This window comes from Columba livia, unplaced genomic scaffold, assembly GCF_036013475.1.
Source record: "Columba livia isolate bColLiv1 breed racing homer unplaced genomic scaffold, bColLiv1.pat.W.v2 Scaffold_82, whole genome shotgun sequence".
Taxonomy (NCBI): Eukaryota; Metazoa; Chordata; class Aves; order Columbiformes; family Columbidae; genus Columba; species Columba livia.
The window spans coordinates 269796-288947 of NW_027043810.1; the positions used below are offsets into that span (position 1 = coordinate 269796).

Here is a 19152-nt window from a genome sequence, read left to right on the forward strand (position 1 = left end):
GCAGCTGGTCACCATGCTGGTAATGGGAGATGGAGATGGGACTGAGATGTATCATGCACATCAAACCTGCAATTTTGTTTTTGTTGGTCCAACATTTGTTTAATTCTGTTTTGTTATCTGGCAGTTGGGTTGGGTTGGGTTGATTGCTCAGGATATGGGTTTCCAGTCAGTCCTAAGTCCAGAATTTCAGAGGTATTGATGTGTCCACTCTCACAAAGCAACTGCTGGAGTCAGTAGGAACCAAGTCTCTTAATACCTTTGCCATTGTGAGCCTCTGCGCTGTTATGAGGGATCTGGCTGTCCCCTGAAACTGCTGTGAATCTACCATAAACAAACAAATGTCAGCTGGGATTTTCTGCAGGCACTGCCTGTACTTTTTGAGACCCACAGAAAGAAATGAAGGGCAGTCTAGCATCGAAGAATGATTCACATTCTTGCTCAGGTTCCTGTTTGCTTGTTTATCCAGGTGCGCTTATAGGCACCAGCAGCTCTGAGCAGAACCAAGTCCTGGGAGGGGGAAAAAAAGGAGAAGGAGGATTTGTATATGCCCACTATGTGTGGAGGAGATTAAAAAAAAAAAGCCTCAAACCCTGGTTTCATTGCTATACGTCAGTCTTTCCTAAAGAAAAGGAAAATATTACCAGGCCACACATATTTAAGAGCCCAGTTTGGTACTGGAGAATAAATTAGTGGTGCATTTTTATATGAAATGGTCGTGACACTGAAACAGAAGATCTTCCTTATTTTAAGAACAAGTAGTTTTAAGAACCAGATTTTCTTTTCAGTTATGGTAAGATAGGGAAAAAAAGTTCAGTATAATCAGTAGACCAACAGGTATAAAATTGGTACGTGGAAAAAAGCTCCCAAACTAGGTAACACAAGTTCCCATTACCTAGGGCTAGAGCCATAGACTCTTCATAGCTGGAGAAAACCCCATAGGTCTCAAGCCATACAGATTTTGACCTGCCTGCCCAATATTCAACCTTCATTTCCAGTGGTGAGTGTGTGTGTAAGTTGGCCCTGAACTGAACTAGAGAGGACTTTGTGATATAGCTGCAGCTGATAGATCTCCTCTTCAAGCTGAAATACCTGTAGGGCAGAGATAAGGTGAGGACTCCAGCTCTACCTGCTCTCTGTGTTCTTCTCCTGGGTAAGGCAGCACTCTGTGAAGGAACAGAGCACTATGCATATATACTTAATTTGTACAAAGCCTGGTCTCCAGTTCAAGACTGAGACATGCCTTAGGAGCTACAGACTCAGAAACCCTGGGGACAGCATGACCATAGGAGTTCACTGTGAGTTCCAGTTGAGTGCGCATGCCAAGGGGCTGTGGGACAGTCCAGATGGAGGCAAAACAATGGGACTGGGACTACAATTGGCAAAGGGAGCAGGGTCAGTACAGTGAACAGGACACAGGCTGTTGCTTAGCAAAATAAAAAACAAATTTGTCTGAATGGTGCAGTTCCATCCCAGGGGAGAAGGAGAGCAGAGAGGCTGGTGTCCAAAAAGGCCTGGATTGGCTGGTGAACATCCTGAATGGTACAACCCTGTGCCTGCAGCACTATAAACATGGGACTGAGACAGAAGGAAGGAAACTCTGAGGCTTTTTGTCTACTTTTGGGAAGCAACAGCAACAACAGCAAGTGGCCTGGAGACCTTGGAAGGAGAGAAGCTGTACCCTACCTTCTTTTCTGACCAGCTCTCCAGAGGAATCCACCTCTCTGGGGGTCTCCCATAAGAATGTGGACTCCCTTCCTCCTGAGCTGCCTGCTCTACACTGTGGGGATAGTGACACAACCGTAAGTGCCAATTAAAAATCTGGTGATTGATAGTTGTGGTGCTGAGGGAGGGGCCAGGATAGCAGAGAGAGAGTATGGGACCCTGCAAGTCATCTTCTTGGAAAGGATAGACATGGAGTGGTATGCAGCATGCCACAAGCCTTTTTATGAACACGGAATCCTCCTGAAGGTGGGAACCTCTCTCATGGATATTGCTGCAGTACAAGAACTATGTGAGGACTGATGATGGAAATAAGAAAAGCAAGGGACTGCAGTCTGAGGCAGGCTGAAGGAAAAGGTGTAGGATAAAGTGAATGGCAAATGAAAAGGGCTGCAAGGCTGGCAATGATTAAGTAGGAACCAATCTGCTGCCAAGGTAGTTGGGGAGCTGTCTTATAACAAGAAGGGCAGATCCTTTTCTGTTCAGAGGCTGGACTGTTGCGTTTTCCACATGTACTGAGACCACCTAAGAACCGTTCCCTTTGCAGAGATGGTCTCTACTGCGTATTTCTCTGCACTACTGTAGCATCCTCCAAAGCCATGTACACACCAGTGTGACCTGAGGTCACCAGAAAGCATTTCTCTTGTATTTACCTCAAATTAACTATGTACCTTCCATCACCCCTCTGAGAGGTTCACGCTCTCATTGTTAATCTGTCCCTCTCCCCAGCAAAGCAGCACCACCTGCCCTCAATGGAGGTAGTAAACTGTCCTACTTCCTCCAACCATAAAGTATTAGTGTCAAGAGAGGTTGAGACTACTCCCAGGATTTGATGTCTTGTTTCCCCACTGCAGGAGATACTTGATCATTATTCCAGCTGCACTGCCCTACCCCTCTTCTCAGAGAGTGTGCTTGGACCTCCGTGGGGTGGAGAAGCCTATTCGTGTGGCCTTGACCCTTGTGCATCCATCTGGCAACCTCAGCCTCTACCGCAAAGTTGTCCGAAACAACTGGATCTTTGAATGCTCCAAATTTCAGGTCAGGATCATTCTTGGCAGAGACCTCAAGCTGTCAGTTCTCAGCATGTTGTTTTGGCTCATAACTTCTCTCACCAGGGAAACAGAGAATGAGGATCATGGGAGGACAGAGTTCATGGAAAGGAGTGAATGCAAAGTCAGGGAGAATTTAGTGGGAGCCTGATGTCTTTGCTTCCTGCCTTCGTCTGTCTGCATGATACTGTTCCTGCTGTGTATCTCACAATCTACCCTGATGGCAAACTGAGGGAAGGCTGCCTGGTCAGCTGTCAAAGGACTGAGGAGGATGGAGCTGTTTAGAAGTGCCCAAATGGCAGCTGTGCAGCTTGTTCTCTCCTCTGAGAAGGAAGCACAGGGTGTCATTTGTGAATTGTGATGCAGGAAGAGCCAGACCTTTCATTTCAGATAGCCTCCCACCATGTCTGCTTACTTTCAGGCTTCTTCTTAAGGGCTGGAAAATGTGTTGGAGGACTAGGAAAGGCACTCTGCACACACAAGCTCAGCACAAGTCTTTCTGATCTGCCAAAGTCATGAACCTTATTTTCTTGGTTTGCATGGATGAGTAGGAGTGGATTTTAGCCTCCATGACCCACACACTCTCAGATTTCTAATCAACATAGACCTTTTTATCCCTTAGGTTAAGTCTTCTCCATCTCCATGCAGGCTGTAGCAGTGGCCCTGTAAAAGGGCAAACAATTTCTCTACACGAACAGGCTCTCTTTTCATCTTGTCCAAGGTCTGCCCCAAGTCTAAAGGCATCCCGTGTGTTTCCATAGACAGAGCCCTCAACTATAGAGGGGACAACTTGTGCTGGTCTTCAAAGTAAGACAGAGAAGAGGCTGGCCTCATGGTGCAGAAGGAGCAAGGAAAGGAGCACTGCTCTGATGCCATCCTGTCCTTTCCTACTGCCTGCTAACCTGGTGGCTCCTCTTTTGTGTCCCAGGTCCCTCAACCTGCAGGCAGCCAGGAGGTGGGCACTGTCCACCTGCGCATCTCCAATGGCCAATACTTCAGTGCAAATGAAGAGAAGAAAGTCCTGATCCGCAGGGCTGGCACCGGCACCTTTATTCAGACAGATAAACCCATTTATAACCCAGGACAGATAGGTGAGTACTACAGGGAGCATCCTGACAGTTCCCCTGCCTTGACCTGCCTGGACATTTTTCCCCATTTCCTGTGAGCGGTGTGCTGAGTACTATGTGCCATGTGGCCTCCATTGGGACAGAGAGGGAAGCTATCTTCTGGCTCTGGAGTGATGTATCTATGCATCGTGTTTTAGGGATGGGAGGGGACTAGAAGGATCAGTCTCACACATTCTAGGAGCAGAGTTGGCTTGGAAGAGCAAGCAAACCTGAATGTGGTCTTCTTGACCAGGGCCATGTGGGACTTGCCTGCTTACACTGCAGATGAGGAAATGTAAGGCTAACTCTGGGTGTAGCCTGTAGGAAAGACCCTAAATTGAGATGCTGTCTGTTGTGCTGCTGTGATGTGTTTGGAGGGAAGAGGTCTGAGCAAGGGATAAGGGAGGGCTGAAGGGCAGGTGTGAGGCTGCCGGTAAGGCTTTGTGGTGAGCTGTAATTTCAGGGTGAGGCGAGTGCAGGGCAAGTCCACTCCCACATGCACTCTGTCTCTGTAATGTTCTAATGTTCTTCTCCATTTCTTCCCTTCAGTGAAATTCCGAATTGTGACATTGACCGAAGAATTTACTCCTGTTAACAGCAAGGTAAAGCCCATCTAAGTGGAGGCCAGGAAGTCTCCACATTCCCTCTGTTGTCTCCACCTCCTCTGCCAGCCCCACGCTATGAAGGTTGAGACTGCAGCACTCAGGGCAGCCAGTGCCAACCCTCTACTAAACTAAAGTGGGACACCAGTGCCCATTTGCTGACAGCTGTGCTGTCACTCTCACAGGACAGCTGCTGGTCAGTGGGAGGCTGGCATTGCTGGTGGTATTTGGGGAGTGTGACAGTGCTCCCTACTAAGTGACTTAGTACAAGCCAGCCTGGGAGCTGCATATATCTGTCCCCCTGCCAAAAAAACTGGCAGGGTGTCTGAGGACATCCACAGGCTGCCTGCCATGGGTGCAATTATCAGACAAGCTGCGTACAGACTCGGCCAGACCTGTAGCTCGCCTCCCACAGCTATCGAAAGCTCAGCGCTTTGTGGAGTGTGTTGCACCTAAGGGTGGCAGGAGGGTCTGAAGCAAGATGAGATGCATTGCAAAATTTTAAGAAAAATTAATTGCTATGGGAAAAGATATGCATGATGTGATAATAATAAAAAAAAAAAATAGAGAAAAAAGAGTATAACCAAATTGTACTGATTTGCTGCTGGCAGCAGCTCGTTCTCCCCGTGTCAAGGGAGTGAGAAGTTGCCAGAGACTTGCATATGTGCTAGCCAGGAAACTGCAAGACTAGCGTCTTTCTACAGTAAGCAATTATACCTGCAGCCAGCAGCTACAGCTTTTTCACAGTCCTTTATCCTCAAGCAATTTAAGGAGAGCCAACAGGAATTCATGCATGACAGATAAATACTGAAGGGCATATGTGAGCACAGAGTTGGATCAAATCCCTCTAGACTGAAATAAAGGGAGAGATCTTTCTGGCTTCTTCTGATTACATTTCCTCTTTTTTGGGCTATTGCTGAGGGCCTAGGATCACACACTCCTTTCTCCTCTCAACAGAGAAGTCATATCTCACATATTAGTTAGACAATAAAGTAAACAATACATTTGCTTCCATGCTTACAGTTGGTTCATGAAGATATTTGACCATAACTATTTGATGCCTGTGTGTCAGTGTAAGTTAGCATTATAAGTGTTAATGCTGTGATGAAAATTCAAAAGAGGTCATGTTTAACCAAAGCTATTATGAGGCTTGAGTGCACAGCAGCATTAAGGCTATAATATATAGTTTGTACATTAGATGGGTTGGAAATAACATGGGTGCTTTTCCTGAGCATGTTTTGTTTTAGCATTGACATTGGATTGGAGTTACAAAAATAGTTAACCTGCACATATTTTTTGTTTCATTGAAAACAGATCTGCCTGTGATAACTTGCATTAAATCTTAGAATGATGGATAATGTGAATTACATGTGGCCTTCTGTTTACAGACCATTACTCCTCCAAGACCCTGTTCCTGCCTCCTTATGCCTTGTGCTCCCAAATAACATGACCTTCACCACTACTGTCTCCTGGCTGATAGCTGCATTGATATAAGAACATAAAGAGAATTACTCAGCCTAAAAGGGATGGAATATGTCCTTCTTTGTCCATCCCTGTTACTGTCAGCTGCAGTCTTCATACCTCCAAGCCTTACCTCCTAGGTCAGGGATTTTACAGGAAAATAGGGGGTGTATTCTTCCTGCAGGTGATGCAATTTTGCTAATTCTTGGAATTTATGTTACCAAACTGATGCCTTTTAGTATTTGTGGACGTGGGATGATGGCATTTGTGAGTGTCTCTGCTTTTTTTTTTTTTAGTGGTAAATTCTAATTTTCACAGTTGTAGAGTACCTATCAAAGTACATCTTACAAGTTCAGGGATCAAAAAGCAAATCGAAAGAATAGTATAGCTTTTATGTTTTTTATTTTCCTTACTATTTCAAACCCATTCTCCTGGTTTTGGTAGGATCAAGCTCCTTGTATTCTTGTGTTTGGGATTGGCAGTTTTGTCACAGCACACAGACTAGATGGGTAAGATAAGTTTATATGCAGGTTGCAATGTCATGCCAGTTTCTGACATTGCTGTCTGTTTGCTTTGCAGTACTCCATGGTGGAAGTCCAGGTGGGTGTTCCAGACTCTCCAGGTGTTATGAGGAAAGGTACTTCATCATGGATAATACCTAGGCCTCTGTCTTGCTGAGTCAAGTTACTTTTCTTAGAGTCTGTGTGTACACATGGACATGCATACTCTGTCCACACGCTTCTTGTTAGCAAGCATTCATGATCCAAATGGTTCAGCTTCCATCCATTTCTACATTTACAAACACTAGCCAGGTTTTAGCTAACTCTTACTGTTCATCTTTATGTAAGACTAGAGTCTAAATGTCAGGACTTTTCATACCCTCTTTTTCAACAGCAGTACAGAGTAGAGTAACCCTGGGTGGGTTGAGTTCACCTTTTCTGTTTCCCCAGTGCAACCTGGGAAGAAAGCACCAGGAGCCTCTGAAATACCTCTGAATCCACTGGGCTCTAGGTAGAGAAATGGCAGGTGTTGCTGATGACTGCCTCTTCTTTCCTCCCCTCGAACTGCAGGACCCAAACCAAAACCGCATTGGCCAGTGGCTGGATGTGAGACCAAAACAGGGCATTGCAGAGCTCTCTTTCCAGTTAGCTACTGAAATCTCTCTGGGGACTTACACCATCAGTGTGGTGAACCCAAAAGTGTCCAGTACCTTTAAGGTGGAAGAATGCGGTAAGACGTAGTATGGAGAAAAAAGAATGTGATGGAAAAAGTTGCTTGTTTCTGTCTGTATAATAATATGTAGCCAAACATTGTAAACTAAGGTTTACTGTCTGAGAGCTAGGATTAAACACAAATGTACAGAGTATAGAGTGGGCAATATCAGAAATGAACACAAGGGAGATTGTGCTGGAGATTCCTAGAGAAGTTATCTGCCAACAACTAGGCTGGCACAGAGTGAGAATACACTAAAGATCTCTGCAAGACTGTTCATATGGTGGAGGAAAAAAATGGGCTTCTTTCTTTGGTTTCCCTGTTTTTAATTAGTTCTTACTTTTACCTCATGAACATGTTCCTTCGTGGGACTCCAGCATTACGTGAAAACATTCTTCCCTTTTGTGATCCCATGCCTCAGTTATCTGTTGCGTTTGACAGAGTACTGTGGTTTTTGTTCCAGTGTTGCAGAAGTTTGATGTTTTCTTCGAGGGACCAGCTCAGATTTATGCTTCAGATAAAACTTTTCCACTGCGTGTGTGTGGCAGGTAAAGAGGATGTTCGGGAAAAGGAAAGAGCTCATTGAAACTGTGTTTCTCCTTCTGCATGTCTCCTGTGTCTTAAATCTATCAAGGAGAAGTGGCTCAAGCAGGGCCAGACATAGTTGTTTGAAGAATACCAAATAGTGCAAGAGTCAAAGTGAGGAGTTCTTCTTTGGGGAAGAGGTTCATAAGCCATACTTGGGGGTGACCGTCCAGCTACAGGAAGGCTTGTCCTAGGCAAGTGATACCATGATCTGAAAGCTGTGTGTCCAGCTTTGAAAGACCTTGTGTGGGGAAAAACACATATCTAATATGGGACTGATCTGCCGAGGTAAAGGAGCAGGAACTGGTGTTTCTTCAGAAGGTTATGTTGTTCCTTCTGACTTACATGCTACTGAATTTATTACCTTCTTAAAAGAAACAAGTGGGTTTCTATAGTTATGTAGTCATTAGCAAAAACAGAGCAGATGAGGCTGTGAAGGAAAACCTAAGATGGCATAAGCACAAAGGTGGAACAAGAATGGTCTGGAAACCACTCTGTAGACAGATGAAGAGGGTGAGCTCATTTCTGATAAAGGGGGTGAGCTGGGTTATCTGGAGACTTTTGGTGTCTCTTTGCTACCAGTGTGACATAATTTATCATTAACTGGAACACTTAAAAGTAGACCATATGAAGCTCTAGTAGAAAACAGTACAGCACTGCACAGCCAGGATGGGTTGCAGATGTCTTCCTGTTACTGGTACTGTCAGGAGCATTGCTCCAAAAGGAAAGACAGAGAGCAGTCAAAGCAGGGAAAGGCAGCAAGGCAGAGAGGGAAAATGCACTGACAAGGGCCCACTTTTTCTGTACCTTGCAAAAAACGGTGGAACAGGTCTGATGATGGAAACAAGAGTCCAGATCATGAGATAAGCCTCTGCTGAGGCAGGTCTGAGGTCATTCTGTAATATTATTACTGCCATATTATGTACTTTCTGTTGCTGTCTGGAGGTTTCTGCTGCTTTCACACCTGAGCTTGTATCTCCAGTGGGTGCTGCTCTGTCCTGTGTGAACACATCAGCTCACGTCAGCAAGTACCCAAAAGTGGAAGAGTTTAGGAGAGTTTGGGTATTTTCCAGTCTGTGCTTTCTTTCTGCCTCTGTTGGATGCAGGACCATGCTGTTGCACTCCCCAAATACACAATGTCTTATTTTTTCGTTTATGCCTGCTGTGCTTACCTGCTGCATTAAGATCTTCATCAGGAAGGCCACCTGTGTGGAGCAACCTGCTCAGCAAAATACACAGTGCTTCTGCTCAGCAGGTCCTCTGGTGTTCTGCCTGCAGGTACAGCTATGAAAAAGCAGTGCAAGGAACCATGCGGGTGACTTTGTGCCAGAAGGCAAGGAGGCGTCCTCAAAATGTCAGCAGGGACATCTGTAGGGAATACAGTGGTCTTGTGAGTAAAATCCTGGAAGATACATGAGTAGTGAAGGAGAACCATACAGGACTAAGTGTCAAAGGCTGAGTGAACAGAATGAACTGCTATGTAGGGAATGTTTGCCAGCCTCTGTAATGTATATGTAGACTAATAAGTAGATGTTGTAATTCAATTAATGCAATTATTGTTGCCTAGGCCAACTAAGAGGCCTTTATCTTGAGAAATTCTTTTTTGTAACTTTTCTTACTAACAACAGGGACTAGAAAAGAGGAATTTCACAGAAGATTGAGAGTTCTGTTCTTTTCTGGAAAGAAGTGTAACTTGCCAGAAATTAATGTAGTATAAGAAACAACAATTGATAGAGCAAAATTACTGTGTTAAGGTGAATCCATCCTGGAGCTGCACAAGGACACTAAGGTGTGGTGGAGATATGGATAGGTCAAATCACACAGTGTTTTTATACTTTATTTTATACTTTCATATCTTTATACAATTCCATATACTTTCATATATTTATATATTGCATATTTTTATATGTTCCTTATTATGTCTTTCCATTCCTAACGAAGTATTTCATAGCTGGGCTTTTCCCTTGTGCATATATCATTGAAAACTTTTCATGCTTTATGGTTTGTCACTAGGACTTGTTACAGTAGTTGCAATCTTGCACATCTGAAAATGATTTGTTACTTTGATTTTTCATTTGATTCTGCAGGTCTTCTAGCTAGATCTATTAAAATACTCATATAGTTTCTCTGTAATCCAGTTAATACAATTTTCAGTTTTCTACTAAAGCTGGAAAGTTGTCAACATTGTAACATTGATAAAACTGTGAAAGGTGTTTTGTTTTATATTCTACAATATGAATTACACCTATTCATGTATATAAAACAGAAAATACAGGATTTAAAATGTGAACCACATCTATCTATATATGACTCTGCATTATCACTTGTTGCAGTCAACAGTTATGACAGAATGACTAATAGCTTGTACTTTTGACTCCTTCCTTTCTCCCCAGCCTCAAATAATATCTACCACTTGCTATTGCAGACCACGAGCAAAGGGTGCTTCACCCCTTCTGTAATCACATCAGTCTTCAACCTGGCTCCCAGCGAGGAAGATGGCAAGCTCTATGCAGAAGCCTCTCTCTTGGAGATGGGCACAGGTATCCAGCGGCTCAGCAGAGAAGGTGCAAGGGTGAGAGGGACCATTCTGAGGATATGAGGGTCAGAGTGGGCACACCTCCCCCTCTCCTCTACCTGGTGCTGGGACCATCACAGGACATGGGGAGCAGTCCTGCCTGAGGAACCTGCTGTGCTCACGGAAAGCTACTCTGCCAGCAGCAGGCAGATGAGGTGTCTCCAAGTGTGGTCCTTAAGGCTACAAAGGGGCTTGGAGCCATCTTAATTAAAGAAGGATCTGCCATGGGAACAGCCTCCAAACCTTGAAGGGTGCTGGTGTCAGAAAGGAAGTTCAAGACACTCTGCTTAGAGGGGCTGGGAAAAACAAAGTGAGATTAAACTAGGCTGTGGTAGTCACCTCCAATACTGATCCTGCTCCCTTTACACTCTGTGTTCCAACAGGAGTACAGATCAACACCTCCAGCCAAATCCTCATCTCCAGGACAGTTGCAAGGGCAGTGTTTGAGACACCAAATGCATATTACATCCCTGGAGTACCCTACAGGGGGAAGGTGATTTTTTTCTGTCACTTCTTCCCTCCCCATCATTTGCCAAGGAATTTAGTGTCTAGTAAATTTTGTTGACCCAAAGCATTTTCTGTTCCTTGGACAGAGTATTTTGCCTTGCAATGTGTCACGTTACTTGACAGTGCAGCTCCAGTTAATGTGTTTCAGATCCCCAAATGTGTTTAAACCTCCAGTTTCTGCTGAGAGCAATGAGTGATGTCTCAGCAGACATGCTGGAATGTAAGGACGTCTCAGCTGTTGGCTAGGAGATGAGCTCCTCATGCTCTAGCCACACACATCTTTTGGAGCAAACAGGTTTTAATCACTTTTACCTTAGCTTTAGAGATGATGGAGTTGTATATGTCTCCTGTGTTCTTGGGGAACTAAAGCTAAGGCCACCTACACATGAGGCTCTATGTCAGAGGGAGGAAAGTTTTGGGTATGACACTGGAAGAAATATCTGACTTTGGCTTTTCTGCCTCACCCTATTGTCACCAGGTTAAGCTTCAAGATCACTATGGAAATGGTATGAAAAACAGAAAAGTTTATCTCATTATAAAGTTCATGAGGCGTCGCTTTATCAAAACATACATCACAGATGATAGTGGAATAGCATCATTCAACCTGGACACAACTGCCTGGAACAGCTCGTCAGTCTCTTTGGAGGTAAATCCCACCTTTGCATACAGGAAAATAAGAATCCTTGAGCTCTTCTAGTGCTCCCCACTCCTGCCCTGCAGCCCCCCTGCCAGCTCAGGCCTGGACTCCCCTCACAGCTCTGCTTGTGCAGAGCCAGTAGGAAGGCACCACACAACAGCCTTTCCCAAACTGAACTGATGACATCCTAACAAAGTACTGAAGCATGAAACTCTTTATTTCTGTGTGTCTCTGGTCCCCTCTCAGGGAAGGTTCACATTAGAGGGTGTAATGCGCACACCTCGAAAAACTGACTTCAGTTACACAAATGCTTACCATCACATCCAGCCCTTCCATGTCACAACAAAGAGCTTCCTGGACATACACCCACCCACAGAAACACTGCCTTGTGGGCTGAAGTGGAATATCCAGGTGACCTTCACACTCAGTCGAGATGACCTGGGAGAAGATACCAGTCGTGTAGGCTTTGCATATTATGTGAGTAAGGGTAGTAGAGAATCTGGAGGAAAAGGCTGCATTGGTGGGACCAGAACCCAATGAAATGTCGAGGGTATAATTTAGATCACCCTTGGAGGGATGACAGGAAAAGCTTGTTCTTGCAGAAATGAGTGAACACTACACCCTGTAGAGCTCAGCCTGGCCACAGTGTGATCCTGGTATCGGGGACCCAGTCACCTCTATGGATGGGAGGAGGCTTTTACCTTTGCAGCCAATTGTCCCCTTGGCCTCTGTTAAGGTTGCAGCAGGGTGGGAAGTGTCTTGTGCAGAGGCTGCTGTTAAACTCTTCTCCCTTTAAAACTGTATGGGGGGTCACTTTTGAACTCTGGTTATCTAACAGTTGCTCAGTGTAAATGCCTTTTTGTCCAGTCTGGAGACCTGCCTACTAGAGGGGAAATATCTTTGTGGTGTCTCATCTCCCCTAAAGCCACTACCCATCCATTGTCCTAACTGGACAGACCAGACCAGAATCTTATGTGTTAAAACTTTTTTTCCCGTGCTGTGATGTCTGCAAATCTGCTGTACTCAAGGTGGGGGGTTGAACTGGATCCACAGTTTGTTTCTGAGGTTGCTTAGAAGAGGAAGATGTACATAGGTGAATGTGACTGTGTTCTGCTGGCAAACAGCAGCCTGCTCATCCTGTGTCCCTTCTCCCTCAGGTCACTGGGAAGGCTGGAATTGTTGTCAGGGGCCAGAGGACTGTCCAGGTTGGGAAGCTGAACAGTAAGTCTGCGGCTGCCAGACAATGGGAAGCGCCTGGTGGGTTTCTAGGTTGGACAGTAAGATTTGTCAAAGTTTCTCCCAGATTCTCTGAATCTATAGGTCCTGGACAGTCAGCAAAAAAAGACAGAGGGAGTCTGAGGAAGCAATCATGTCAGCTGGAAGAGACCAAAAAGACAGAATGAGGGAAATGATGGAAAGAAAGGCTGGGATGACCTGTGGGAAGGTGGAGTGCATGGGGTCAGAGAAGAGAGAGAGAGAGCAGACAAAGTAGCAGCAGGAATCGGGTTGACATCGTGGGATTATAAAGTAGAAAAAAGGAGGGCAGAAGGAGATCTCAGTGGGGCTGTGATGAAAACATTTTGCATTTCCTTCCTCAGTGTTGAAGGGCTCCTTTTCCATCCCTTTGACATTCACTGCTGACTTCACCCCATCACCTTCCTTAGTGGTGTATGCCATCTTCCCCAATGGAGGTGTAACAGCTGACAGCATCCGTTTCAATGTTGCCTTGTGCTTTGAAAACCAGGTGAGACTCACTGGGGGAGGCTGGGGGAGAGCTGACAAGCAGACCTGAGGGAAGGAGACACTAAGATCCTTCAAAGAGAGAACTGTGGAGAAGAGATGATGGGGATATCTGCAGCACAGTGCCCAGGGACCAGGAAAGCTTCAGCAGTGACTTCTGTTCATAGCAGTGGCTGAGCAAGGGAGACTCCAGCTGGTCTCCCTCTCTCTGTCTGTGCTGTTTGTCTGTCAGTCTCCTCACCCCTCTTTCTTTCTTTCATATTTCCTTTCCTGGTGTGTTGCTCAAGGTCAAGGTAGGACTCTCAGCTAAAGAAGTCCAGCCAGGGTCAGCAGTGCAGCTCCAATTCCAGGCAGCCCCTGGCTCCTTGTGTGCAGTACAGGCAGTGAATGAAAAGATGTTCTTCGTGAGACCAGAGAGTGAGCTGACAAGTCAAATGGTGAGTATCTGTGCGCCTAGGCAAAAAAACCCAGCAGTGATAGATGAGCCGCAGGAGGCAGGCAGTGCCTGTGGTGAGGGGAGCCAGAAGCTAATGGATGAGGAGGTCTTTGTGTGGAGGAGAAAACAGGGTCTGCCTGGTGAGATGGGCAGGAACAGATTTGTATGCTAGGGGATGGTGGAGCAAAGCATCTGGAGGTATCTGCTCGTTGCCTCATTCTTTCCTGCCTGTGAGTTTCCCTAGGTCTATGGTTTATTCTCTGCTGCCTATCAACAAGGATACCCTGCCCAAGTAGAAGAGCATTCAGATCACTGTGTTCAGCCCCAGTCCACGTCACCTCTGCTACGAGAGAAGCCACAGCATTCCTTTCAGCATGACATCTTTAACCTCTTTCGGGTAATCACCTTGTGACTTTTCTCAGAGCATCTGAGATATCTTTCTCCCCAAGCAGTCTGAGAAGGCCTTGCCTTCTCCAGACAATCACTGCTGTCTGTCCTGGCTTAACTGTGCTGTCTCAAGAGACATACAATCCCATTATGAATAGGAACACCTGTATTCCATTCCACAGATGCAGAAAGCAAGATTATGAAATCCTGGACCAACAAAACCCAACTTTTGGGGCTTGGGAATGAGGGTCTGGGCTCTGTACTGTTTGTCAATAGTTTTAGAGGAAAGAGAGATGGGGAGTGATTCCAAGCATTAGACCACAGATCAGTGACACGGCTTAGTTGTTAGCTTGCTCTCTGACATTGTTTTGGGCTGTTCATTGGCTGATCTCTTGTTGTCTTTAAGGCAGATCTGCTCTAGAAAGGACTAGCCTTCAGCAACATTGACACAAGACAGGCAGTGCCATTTCACCTTTGTCCTGGGGATCATGCCCTGTCCTCTTATTTAGCAACAGAGACACAGCTTAGGAGGCTCTTTCACAGCATAGGGATATCTCTTGTGTTTATGGACAGGTCCATGTCCCAGCCCCAGGGGCTGAAGAGAAGGTGTGCTCCCTGTCACACCTCTGCACGACTTCAGAGGGCAGATTTCATCCAGCTATTCCCTTCAGCATGAAGGAAGGGATGGGGCAGGACATGGAAACATTTCCTCTGTGCACTTGTCACTGGAAATGCATTGAGAGGAGCAAGACATCCCAGTGTTACTCGGAAAAGAGGTGGTGGCTTAGTGACCTGAGAATAAGGGATTGGGAAGGCTGTGCCATGTGCCACCCAGCACTGTGTCTGGTTGGGCCAGAGCTGCTGTGGGCTGCCCAGGCACTGCGCTGTCCTGACCTGGATAATTTTCAGAGTAATTTTGAAGAGCAGTGGGCCGCTCTTCCCCACTCACAGACACTTTTTAACCTCCCACATCCTCCTTTTTTCCTAACAGAACATGGGACTGAAAATCTTCTCAAACCTTCTAATCAAGAAGCCATCTCTGTGCTTTCCTCGGGTGGACAGGAAGCCGACCAGGGGTGAGCTGCACTTTCAGCCTTGGCAGGAATGACCCAGTTCCTACAAAAAATGGCTCTGAAGAATGTCACTATCTGGATATTACCTGACACTAAAAGATGGCATTCCCTTTTCTGGCAAAGACAAACCCGAGTGTGGGAGAGGATCTGCTTCCCGGTGGCTATCCCACAGGCTGTGCTAAGACCCACCTTCTGTCCACACCTGCGGCTGCAGGGGCAGTAATTTCCTTCCTCCATGTCTCAGTTTACACTGGTTAATCACCCCAAGCTGGTTCACACACCTGCTTATATTTAAGCCATTGCTTGCAGAGGGTTACAAATTTTCTGCAGACCAGCAAACAGTGTCAGTATTAACAAAATTACAGAAGTGTTTGTTAAAATGGCTCTCTGAAGGTCTCTTGTCTCTTTAGCACTAACTCTGGGTCAGGTCAGCTGGGGGCTTTGTCTAAACAAGTCTTGGAAAACTTGCAACCAGCTCATTGCAAGCTGGTTCTCCTGTTACCACTCTCTTTTCCCTTCTCTTCCTGTTTTCCTACCAAATAAGCCCACTCCCTTGTGTTTTCTTCTGCTAGACTCTTCCGTTACCTCTCTTACTGCTTGCTTTGCCTCTTGCCCCAGTGCTAGGTTGTCATCACTGGCAGGGTTCACCTCTCCTGCTCTGGTGGAACTCCTCATTCTTTCTTTCAGGGGGGCCTTCTACAGAAGACCAAAGAATTGCTAAGGAACAACCCCAATTTCCTGCCCATGGAAGACACCATCACTGTTTCCCTGAAACTTGGATCTGGAATCTGTTCACTGTTGGGTAAGTGATGCCAAACTTCACAAATGGACAGAAGGATGATCCCTTTGTTGACACTTGGATGACTTGCATTTTTGCAAAAACCCATCCATAGGTGTAAAAAGAGGTCTGCATGTGAATTTTGTTGCTTTTCCCCACATTTGTAGTGTGTCAAACTGGAGGAATAGTAGACTTCGAGGTGTAGAACTGAAGTCTACACAGGTTTAGAGAAGAGCAATACACTTTCAGACCAAAACACCAAGTATCCTCTCTTCACACATTGGGGTACACTCTACTAACTTCTCCATTTGGTGGGTGTGCCAGCTAAGTTTATAGTTCTTGTTGCTACAGTGCTTAGATTAAGACAGATGAATTGACACTCAGGAGGATATGGTGCTGCTGCTTTCCAGAACACCATACTGTTGACTGGCATCATGCTGTTGACTGAGTGTACACAGCTGGAATGCTCGGGAGAAGGATATAAAGCCATTAGTTTTGGCATTTAAGCAGGGTTTGTGGCTTTGGGGAACAAATTGCTGACAGCTGCCTTGCTGTGAGCCACTGGAGCAGAAGTCATTGGTAATATAGCAGAGGTTGATCCGAGCATGAGGATCTGCACAGCCTCCCTCATCCAGGGCCATGAGCCCATCCCATTACAGTGGAGTGGGATGAATTTCTTCATGGAAGTGCTCTCTTCCTCTTAGCTCCAATGGCAGCAGGAGTGTCCCAGTCACTGCACCTGCTGTTGCTGCAGAGTGGAAACTCAAGACGTTCTGCTTGTCTGGGAGGGGATTTGGCCTTGCCCCAACCACAAGCCTCAGAACAGTCCAGCCCTTCTTTGTGGATGCGACACTGCCATATTCTGTCATCCGAGGAGAGACTTTCATGCTGAAAGCTATGGTCTTCAACTATTTGCAGCAGTGCATACAGGTGTGTGCCTGTGCCACACGTAATACTGTGTGGGACAGACCTACTATGCCCTCCTGTTTTAGAGTGCCTTGTGCTAATCCATCTCTCCTGAGTTGCCCAGTTGCTCTGCTGCACCTGTCATTCCCTCAGGTCCATGTGTCCCTGGCTAAATCCTCAGACTTCCAGGTGGAGCTTTGCCGGACCTGCAGGGAAAAGGAGTGTCTGTGTGCAGAGGAGTCCAAGACCTTCATGTGGAATATGACAGCAGTCCATCTGGGTACGGCAGCAAAAAATGGGAGTGGTGATGATGAACCTTAAAACTGAAGTGAGAAGGAATGGGGGTCCAGAGAAGCTGGCAGAGCCTTGCCTCCTCTGGATCCCAAAGTTTGCTCTTAGTGGTTCAAGCATGCAATCCATCATGTCTGCTTTCTTGCTCTCTTCTTAGACAAGCTCATCAGAGAGAGCAGGAACTGAATGTGTGGCACGGAGAACTCTTGAAGACAAGGCTGTGGGACCATCTGGGGAGGAAGGGGCTGCATGGATGTGGGTGGGGGAACCTTGTATTGTTGGTGCTATGCTTCATATGCAATAGGAAGAGGACACCAGGGTCCAAGGGGCTGCTGGATCTTCTCCTGTTACAGTCACATGTAGTGCAATGAAGTTACTGTTGGTGAGGCATTACCTAGTTCCATCACGTTTATCATGTGTGAACAAGCCATCAGTATTGGCTGGCTTACCCTTACCAGTCAAACTACTGAGGCTATGAAGAGCAGCCACTCAAAGCATCTCAGACCACTATTATTTAAAGCAGGTTGACTCAATTTGGCCACAGGTATAAGAAACAGGCTTCCATTTATTTCTTCAATATTTTTGCTAGGGACTCTGAATATCACAGTGAGGACAGAGGTACTGGACACCATGCCAAGGTGTGGGAGCAGGAAGCCCTTGCCAGCTACCATGAGGCGGAGGCATACGCTGGTCAAACATTTGCTTGTCCGGGTCAGTATGAAAGCAGGCTCCCTTCTCTTTCTGAGTTTCCCTGCCCCTGGGGGACAGAAGACTGATCTGGGCTAAATGTTTTTCTCTCCTAATTTTTTGGACAGCGTTAGCATACCAAAGCTGTGGCTCATTTTGCTTTGTTCTCCCCAGGACCCAGCCAAACCTATTCCTTTCTTACAGTGCCCTTTCTTGAACTGCATTCATACACCTTGTCAGTGTTTCTCCCTGTATCCTTCCCTCATCAATCACCCATTGTACATGAGCTTTTTTATATGCTCACTGACCAAAGAGTCTCCTTCCTCAGGCTTGCTTTTGCTCTCTTGGGCAGTGAAGCAGGCAGCTTCAGTGCAGACCTGCCAAAGGTGAGGAGGACAGGCTGGGGACTAACCTCTGAATTTAGACTTGAACTTGCTCTGAAATTTTGCTGCTGTTAGGGAATCTTGCATGTAATCTTGTTTCTCATTTCCCATGCTCATATTCCTGCCCTGGCAGCCCGAAGGCGTGTTAGTGGAGAAGTCTTACGTCTCCCTTCTGTGCCCAAAAGCAGGTATGTGGACAGCCTGAATGGGTCCTGAAGCCTGAAACAGCTGGACCTAAGAACAGGACTAAACTGTGAGAGGTCTGATGAAGGAATGTTTCCAAATGATTTTTCACATAGGTGATTTTTCATATAGGTGGCAAAATCCTGTTCTGTAGTCTCCTTCCCACACCGCAGTCCCCAGGCATTCCTGGGGCTTGGTAGTCACCAGTGAGAGCTGCTCCAGCTGTCCCACCCTGTTCCCATGGCACTGCAAGTCTCTCCAGGTTGTTCCTCTGCCAAGTGTTAACCAACTGTGATTCTTGTGGAGCTTGTGAAGCATAGTGAATTGAGTTGTACAGCTTGGTGAGCCCTCAGCCTGGCTGGCAGCTCTCATGTTCCTTCTAATCTGAAGTTTCCAGGCAATGGAACTTGGTGTGATGAGTGGGACAGACAGACTTTAGGGAGCAGTCTGTGTGAGAGGGATGTAGGTAGTATTCCATTTATCTGTGTCAGTCTTGTCCCTTTGGTTAGTTGCATTTGGCTTGATTTTTCATGATACACTTTTACACTGTTATCAGGAAACAAGGCTGAAGAACCTGTGTCACTTCACCTCCCTGACAATGTAGTAAAGGGATCTGCTAGGGCTTCCATTTCCATCTCAGGTAAGTGATTTTTATTGTGGGCTCACTGATGAGCAAGGTTTAACTTGGTGGTGGTGTCAGGGCGTCCATTTGACATGAAACTGCTCAAAAGAGAGTACACTGTGTTTATATTCTTTGCAAGGTTTCCCAACACCAGACTTTCAGATTTTTGGATTAGCACTTAGGCTTTCATAGGAAAAGTAATCTGCAGAGGAG

The 19152-nt window shown here is 46.0% G+C and overlaps 1 protein-coding gene across 4 annotated transcripts in view; it reads left to right on the forward strand.

The window, feature by feature from the left end:
* The first annotated feature begins 1473 nt into the window (after positions 1–1473).
* Positions 1474–19152, forward strand: part of LOC102087594 (alpha-2-macroglobulin-like protein 1) — a 28782-nt gene continuing 11103 nt past the window's right edge. For 3 of the 4 annotated variants that reach the window (XM_065048414.1, XM_065048415.1, XM_065048413.1), the window contains exons 1-23: positions 1475–1799; positions 2574–2757; positions 3697–3859; positions 4424–4476; positions 6517–6537; positions 7008–7167; positions 7613–7697; positions 9013–9124; positions 10160–10274; positions 10693–10802; positions 11295–11462; positions 11700–11930; positions 12611–12674; positions 13052–13197; positions 13481–13630; positions 13874–14026; positions 15008–15092; positions 15777–15891; positions 16572–16797; positions 16927–17053; positions 17654–17775; positions 18268–18322; positions 18874–18957. In XM_065048414.1, the coding sequence (XP_064904486.1) occupies positions 1741–1799; positions 2574–2757; positions 3697–3859; positions 4424–4476; positions 6517–6537; positions 7008–7167; positions 7613–7697; positions 9013–9124; positions 10160–10274; positions 10693–10802; positions 11295–11462; positions 11700–11930; positions 12611–12674; positions 13052–13197; positions 13481–13630; positions 13874–14026; positions 15008–15092; positions 15777–15891; positions 16572–16797; positions 16927–17053; positions 17654–17775; positions 18268–18322; positions 18874–18957 (2788 nt within the window). In that variant the 5' untranslated portion in view covers positions 1475–1740. Of the gene's footprint in view, positions 1800–2573; positions 2758–3696; positions 3860–4423; positions 4477–6516; positions 6538–7007; positions 7168–7612; positions 7698–9012; positions 9125–10159; positions 10275–10692; positions 10803–11294; positions 11463–11699; positions 11931–12610; positions 12675–13051; positions 13198–13480; positions 13631–13873; positions 14027–15007; positions 15093–15776; positions 15892–16571; positions 16798–16926; positions 17054–17653; positions 17776–18267; positions 18323–18873; positions 18958–19152 lie in introns of all 4 variants that reach the window. The other variant, XR_010469484.1, reaches the window with a different exon arrangement.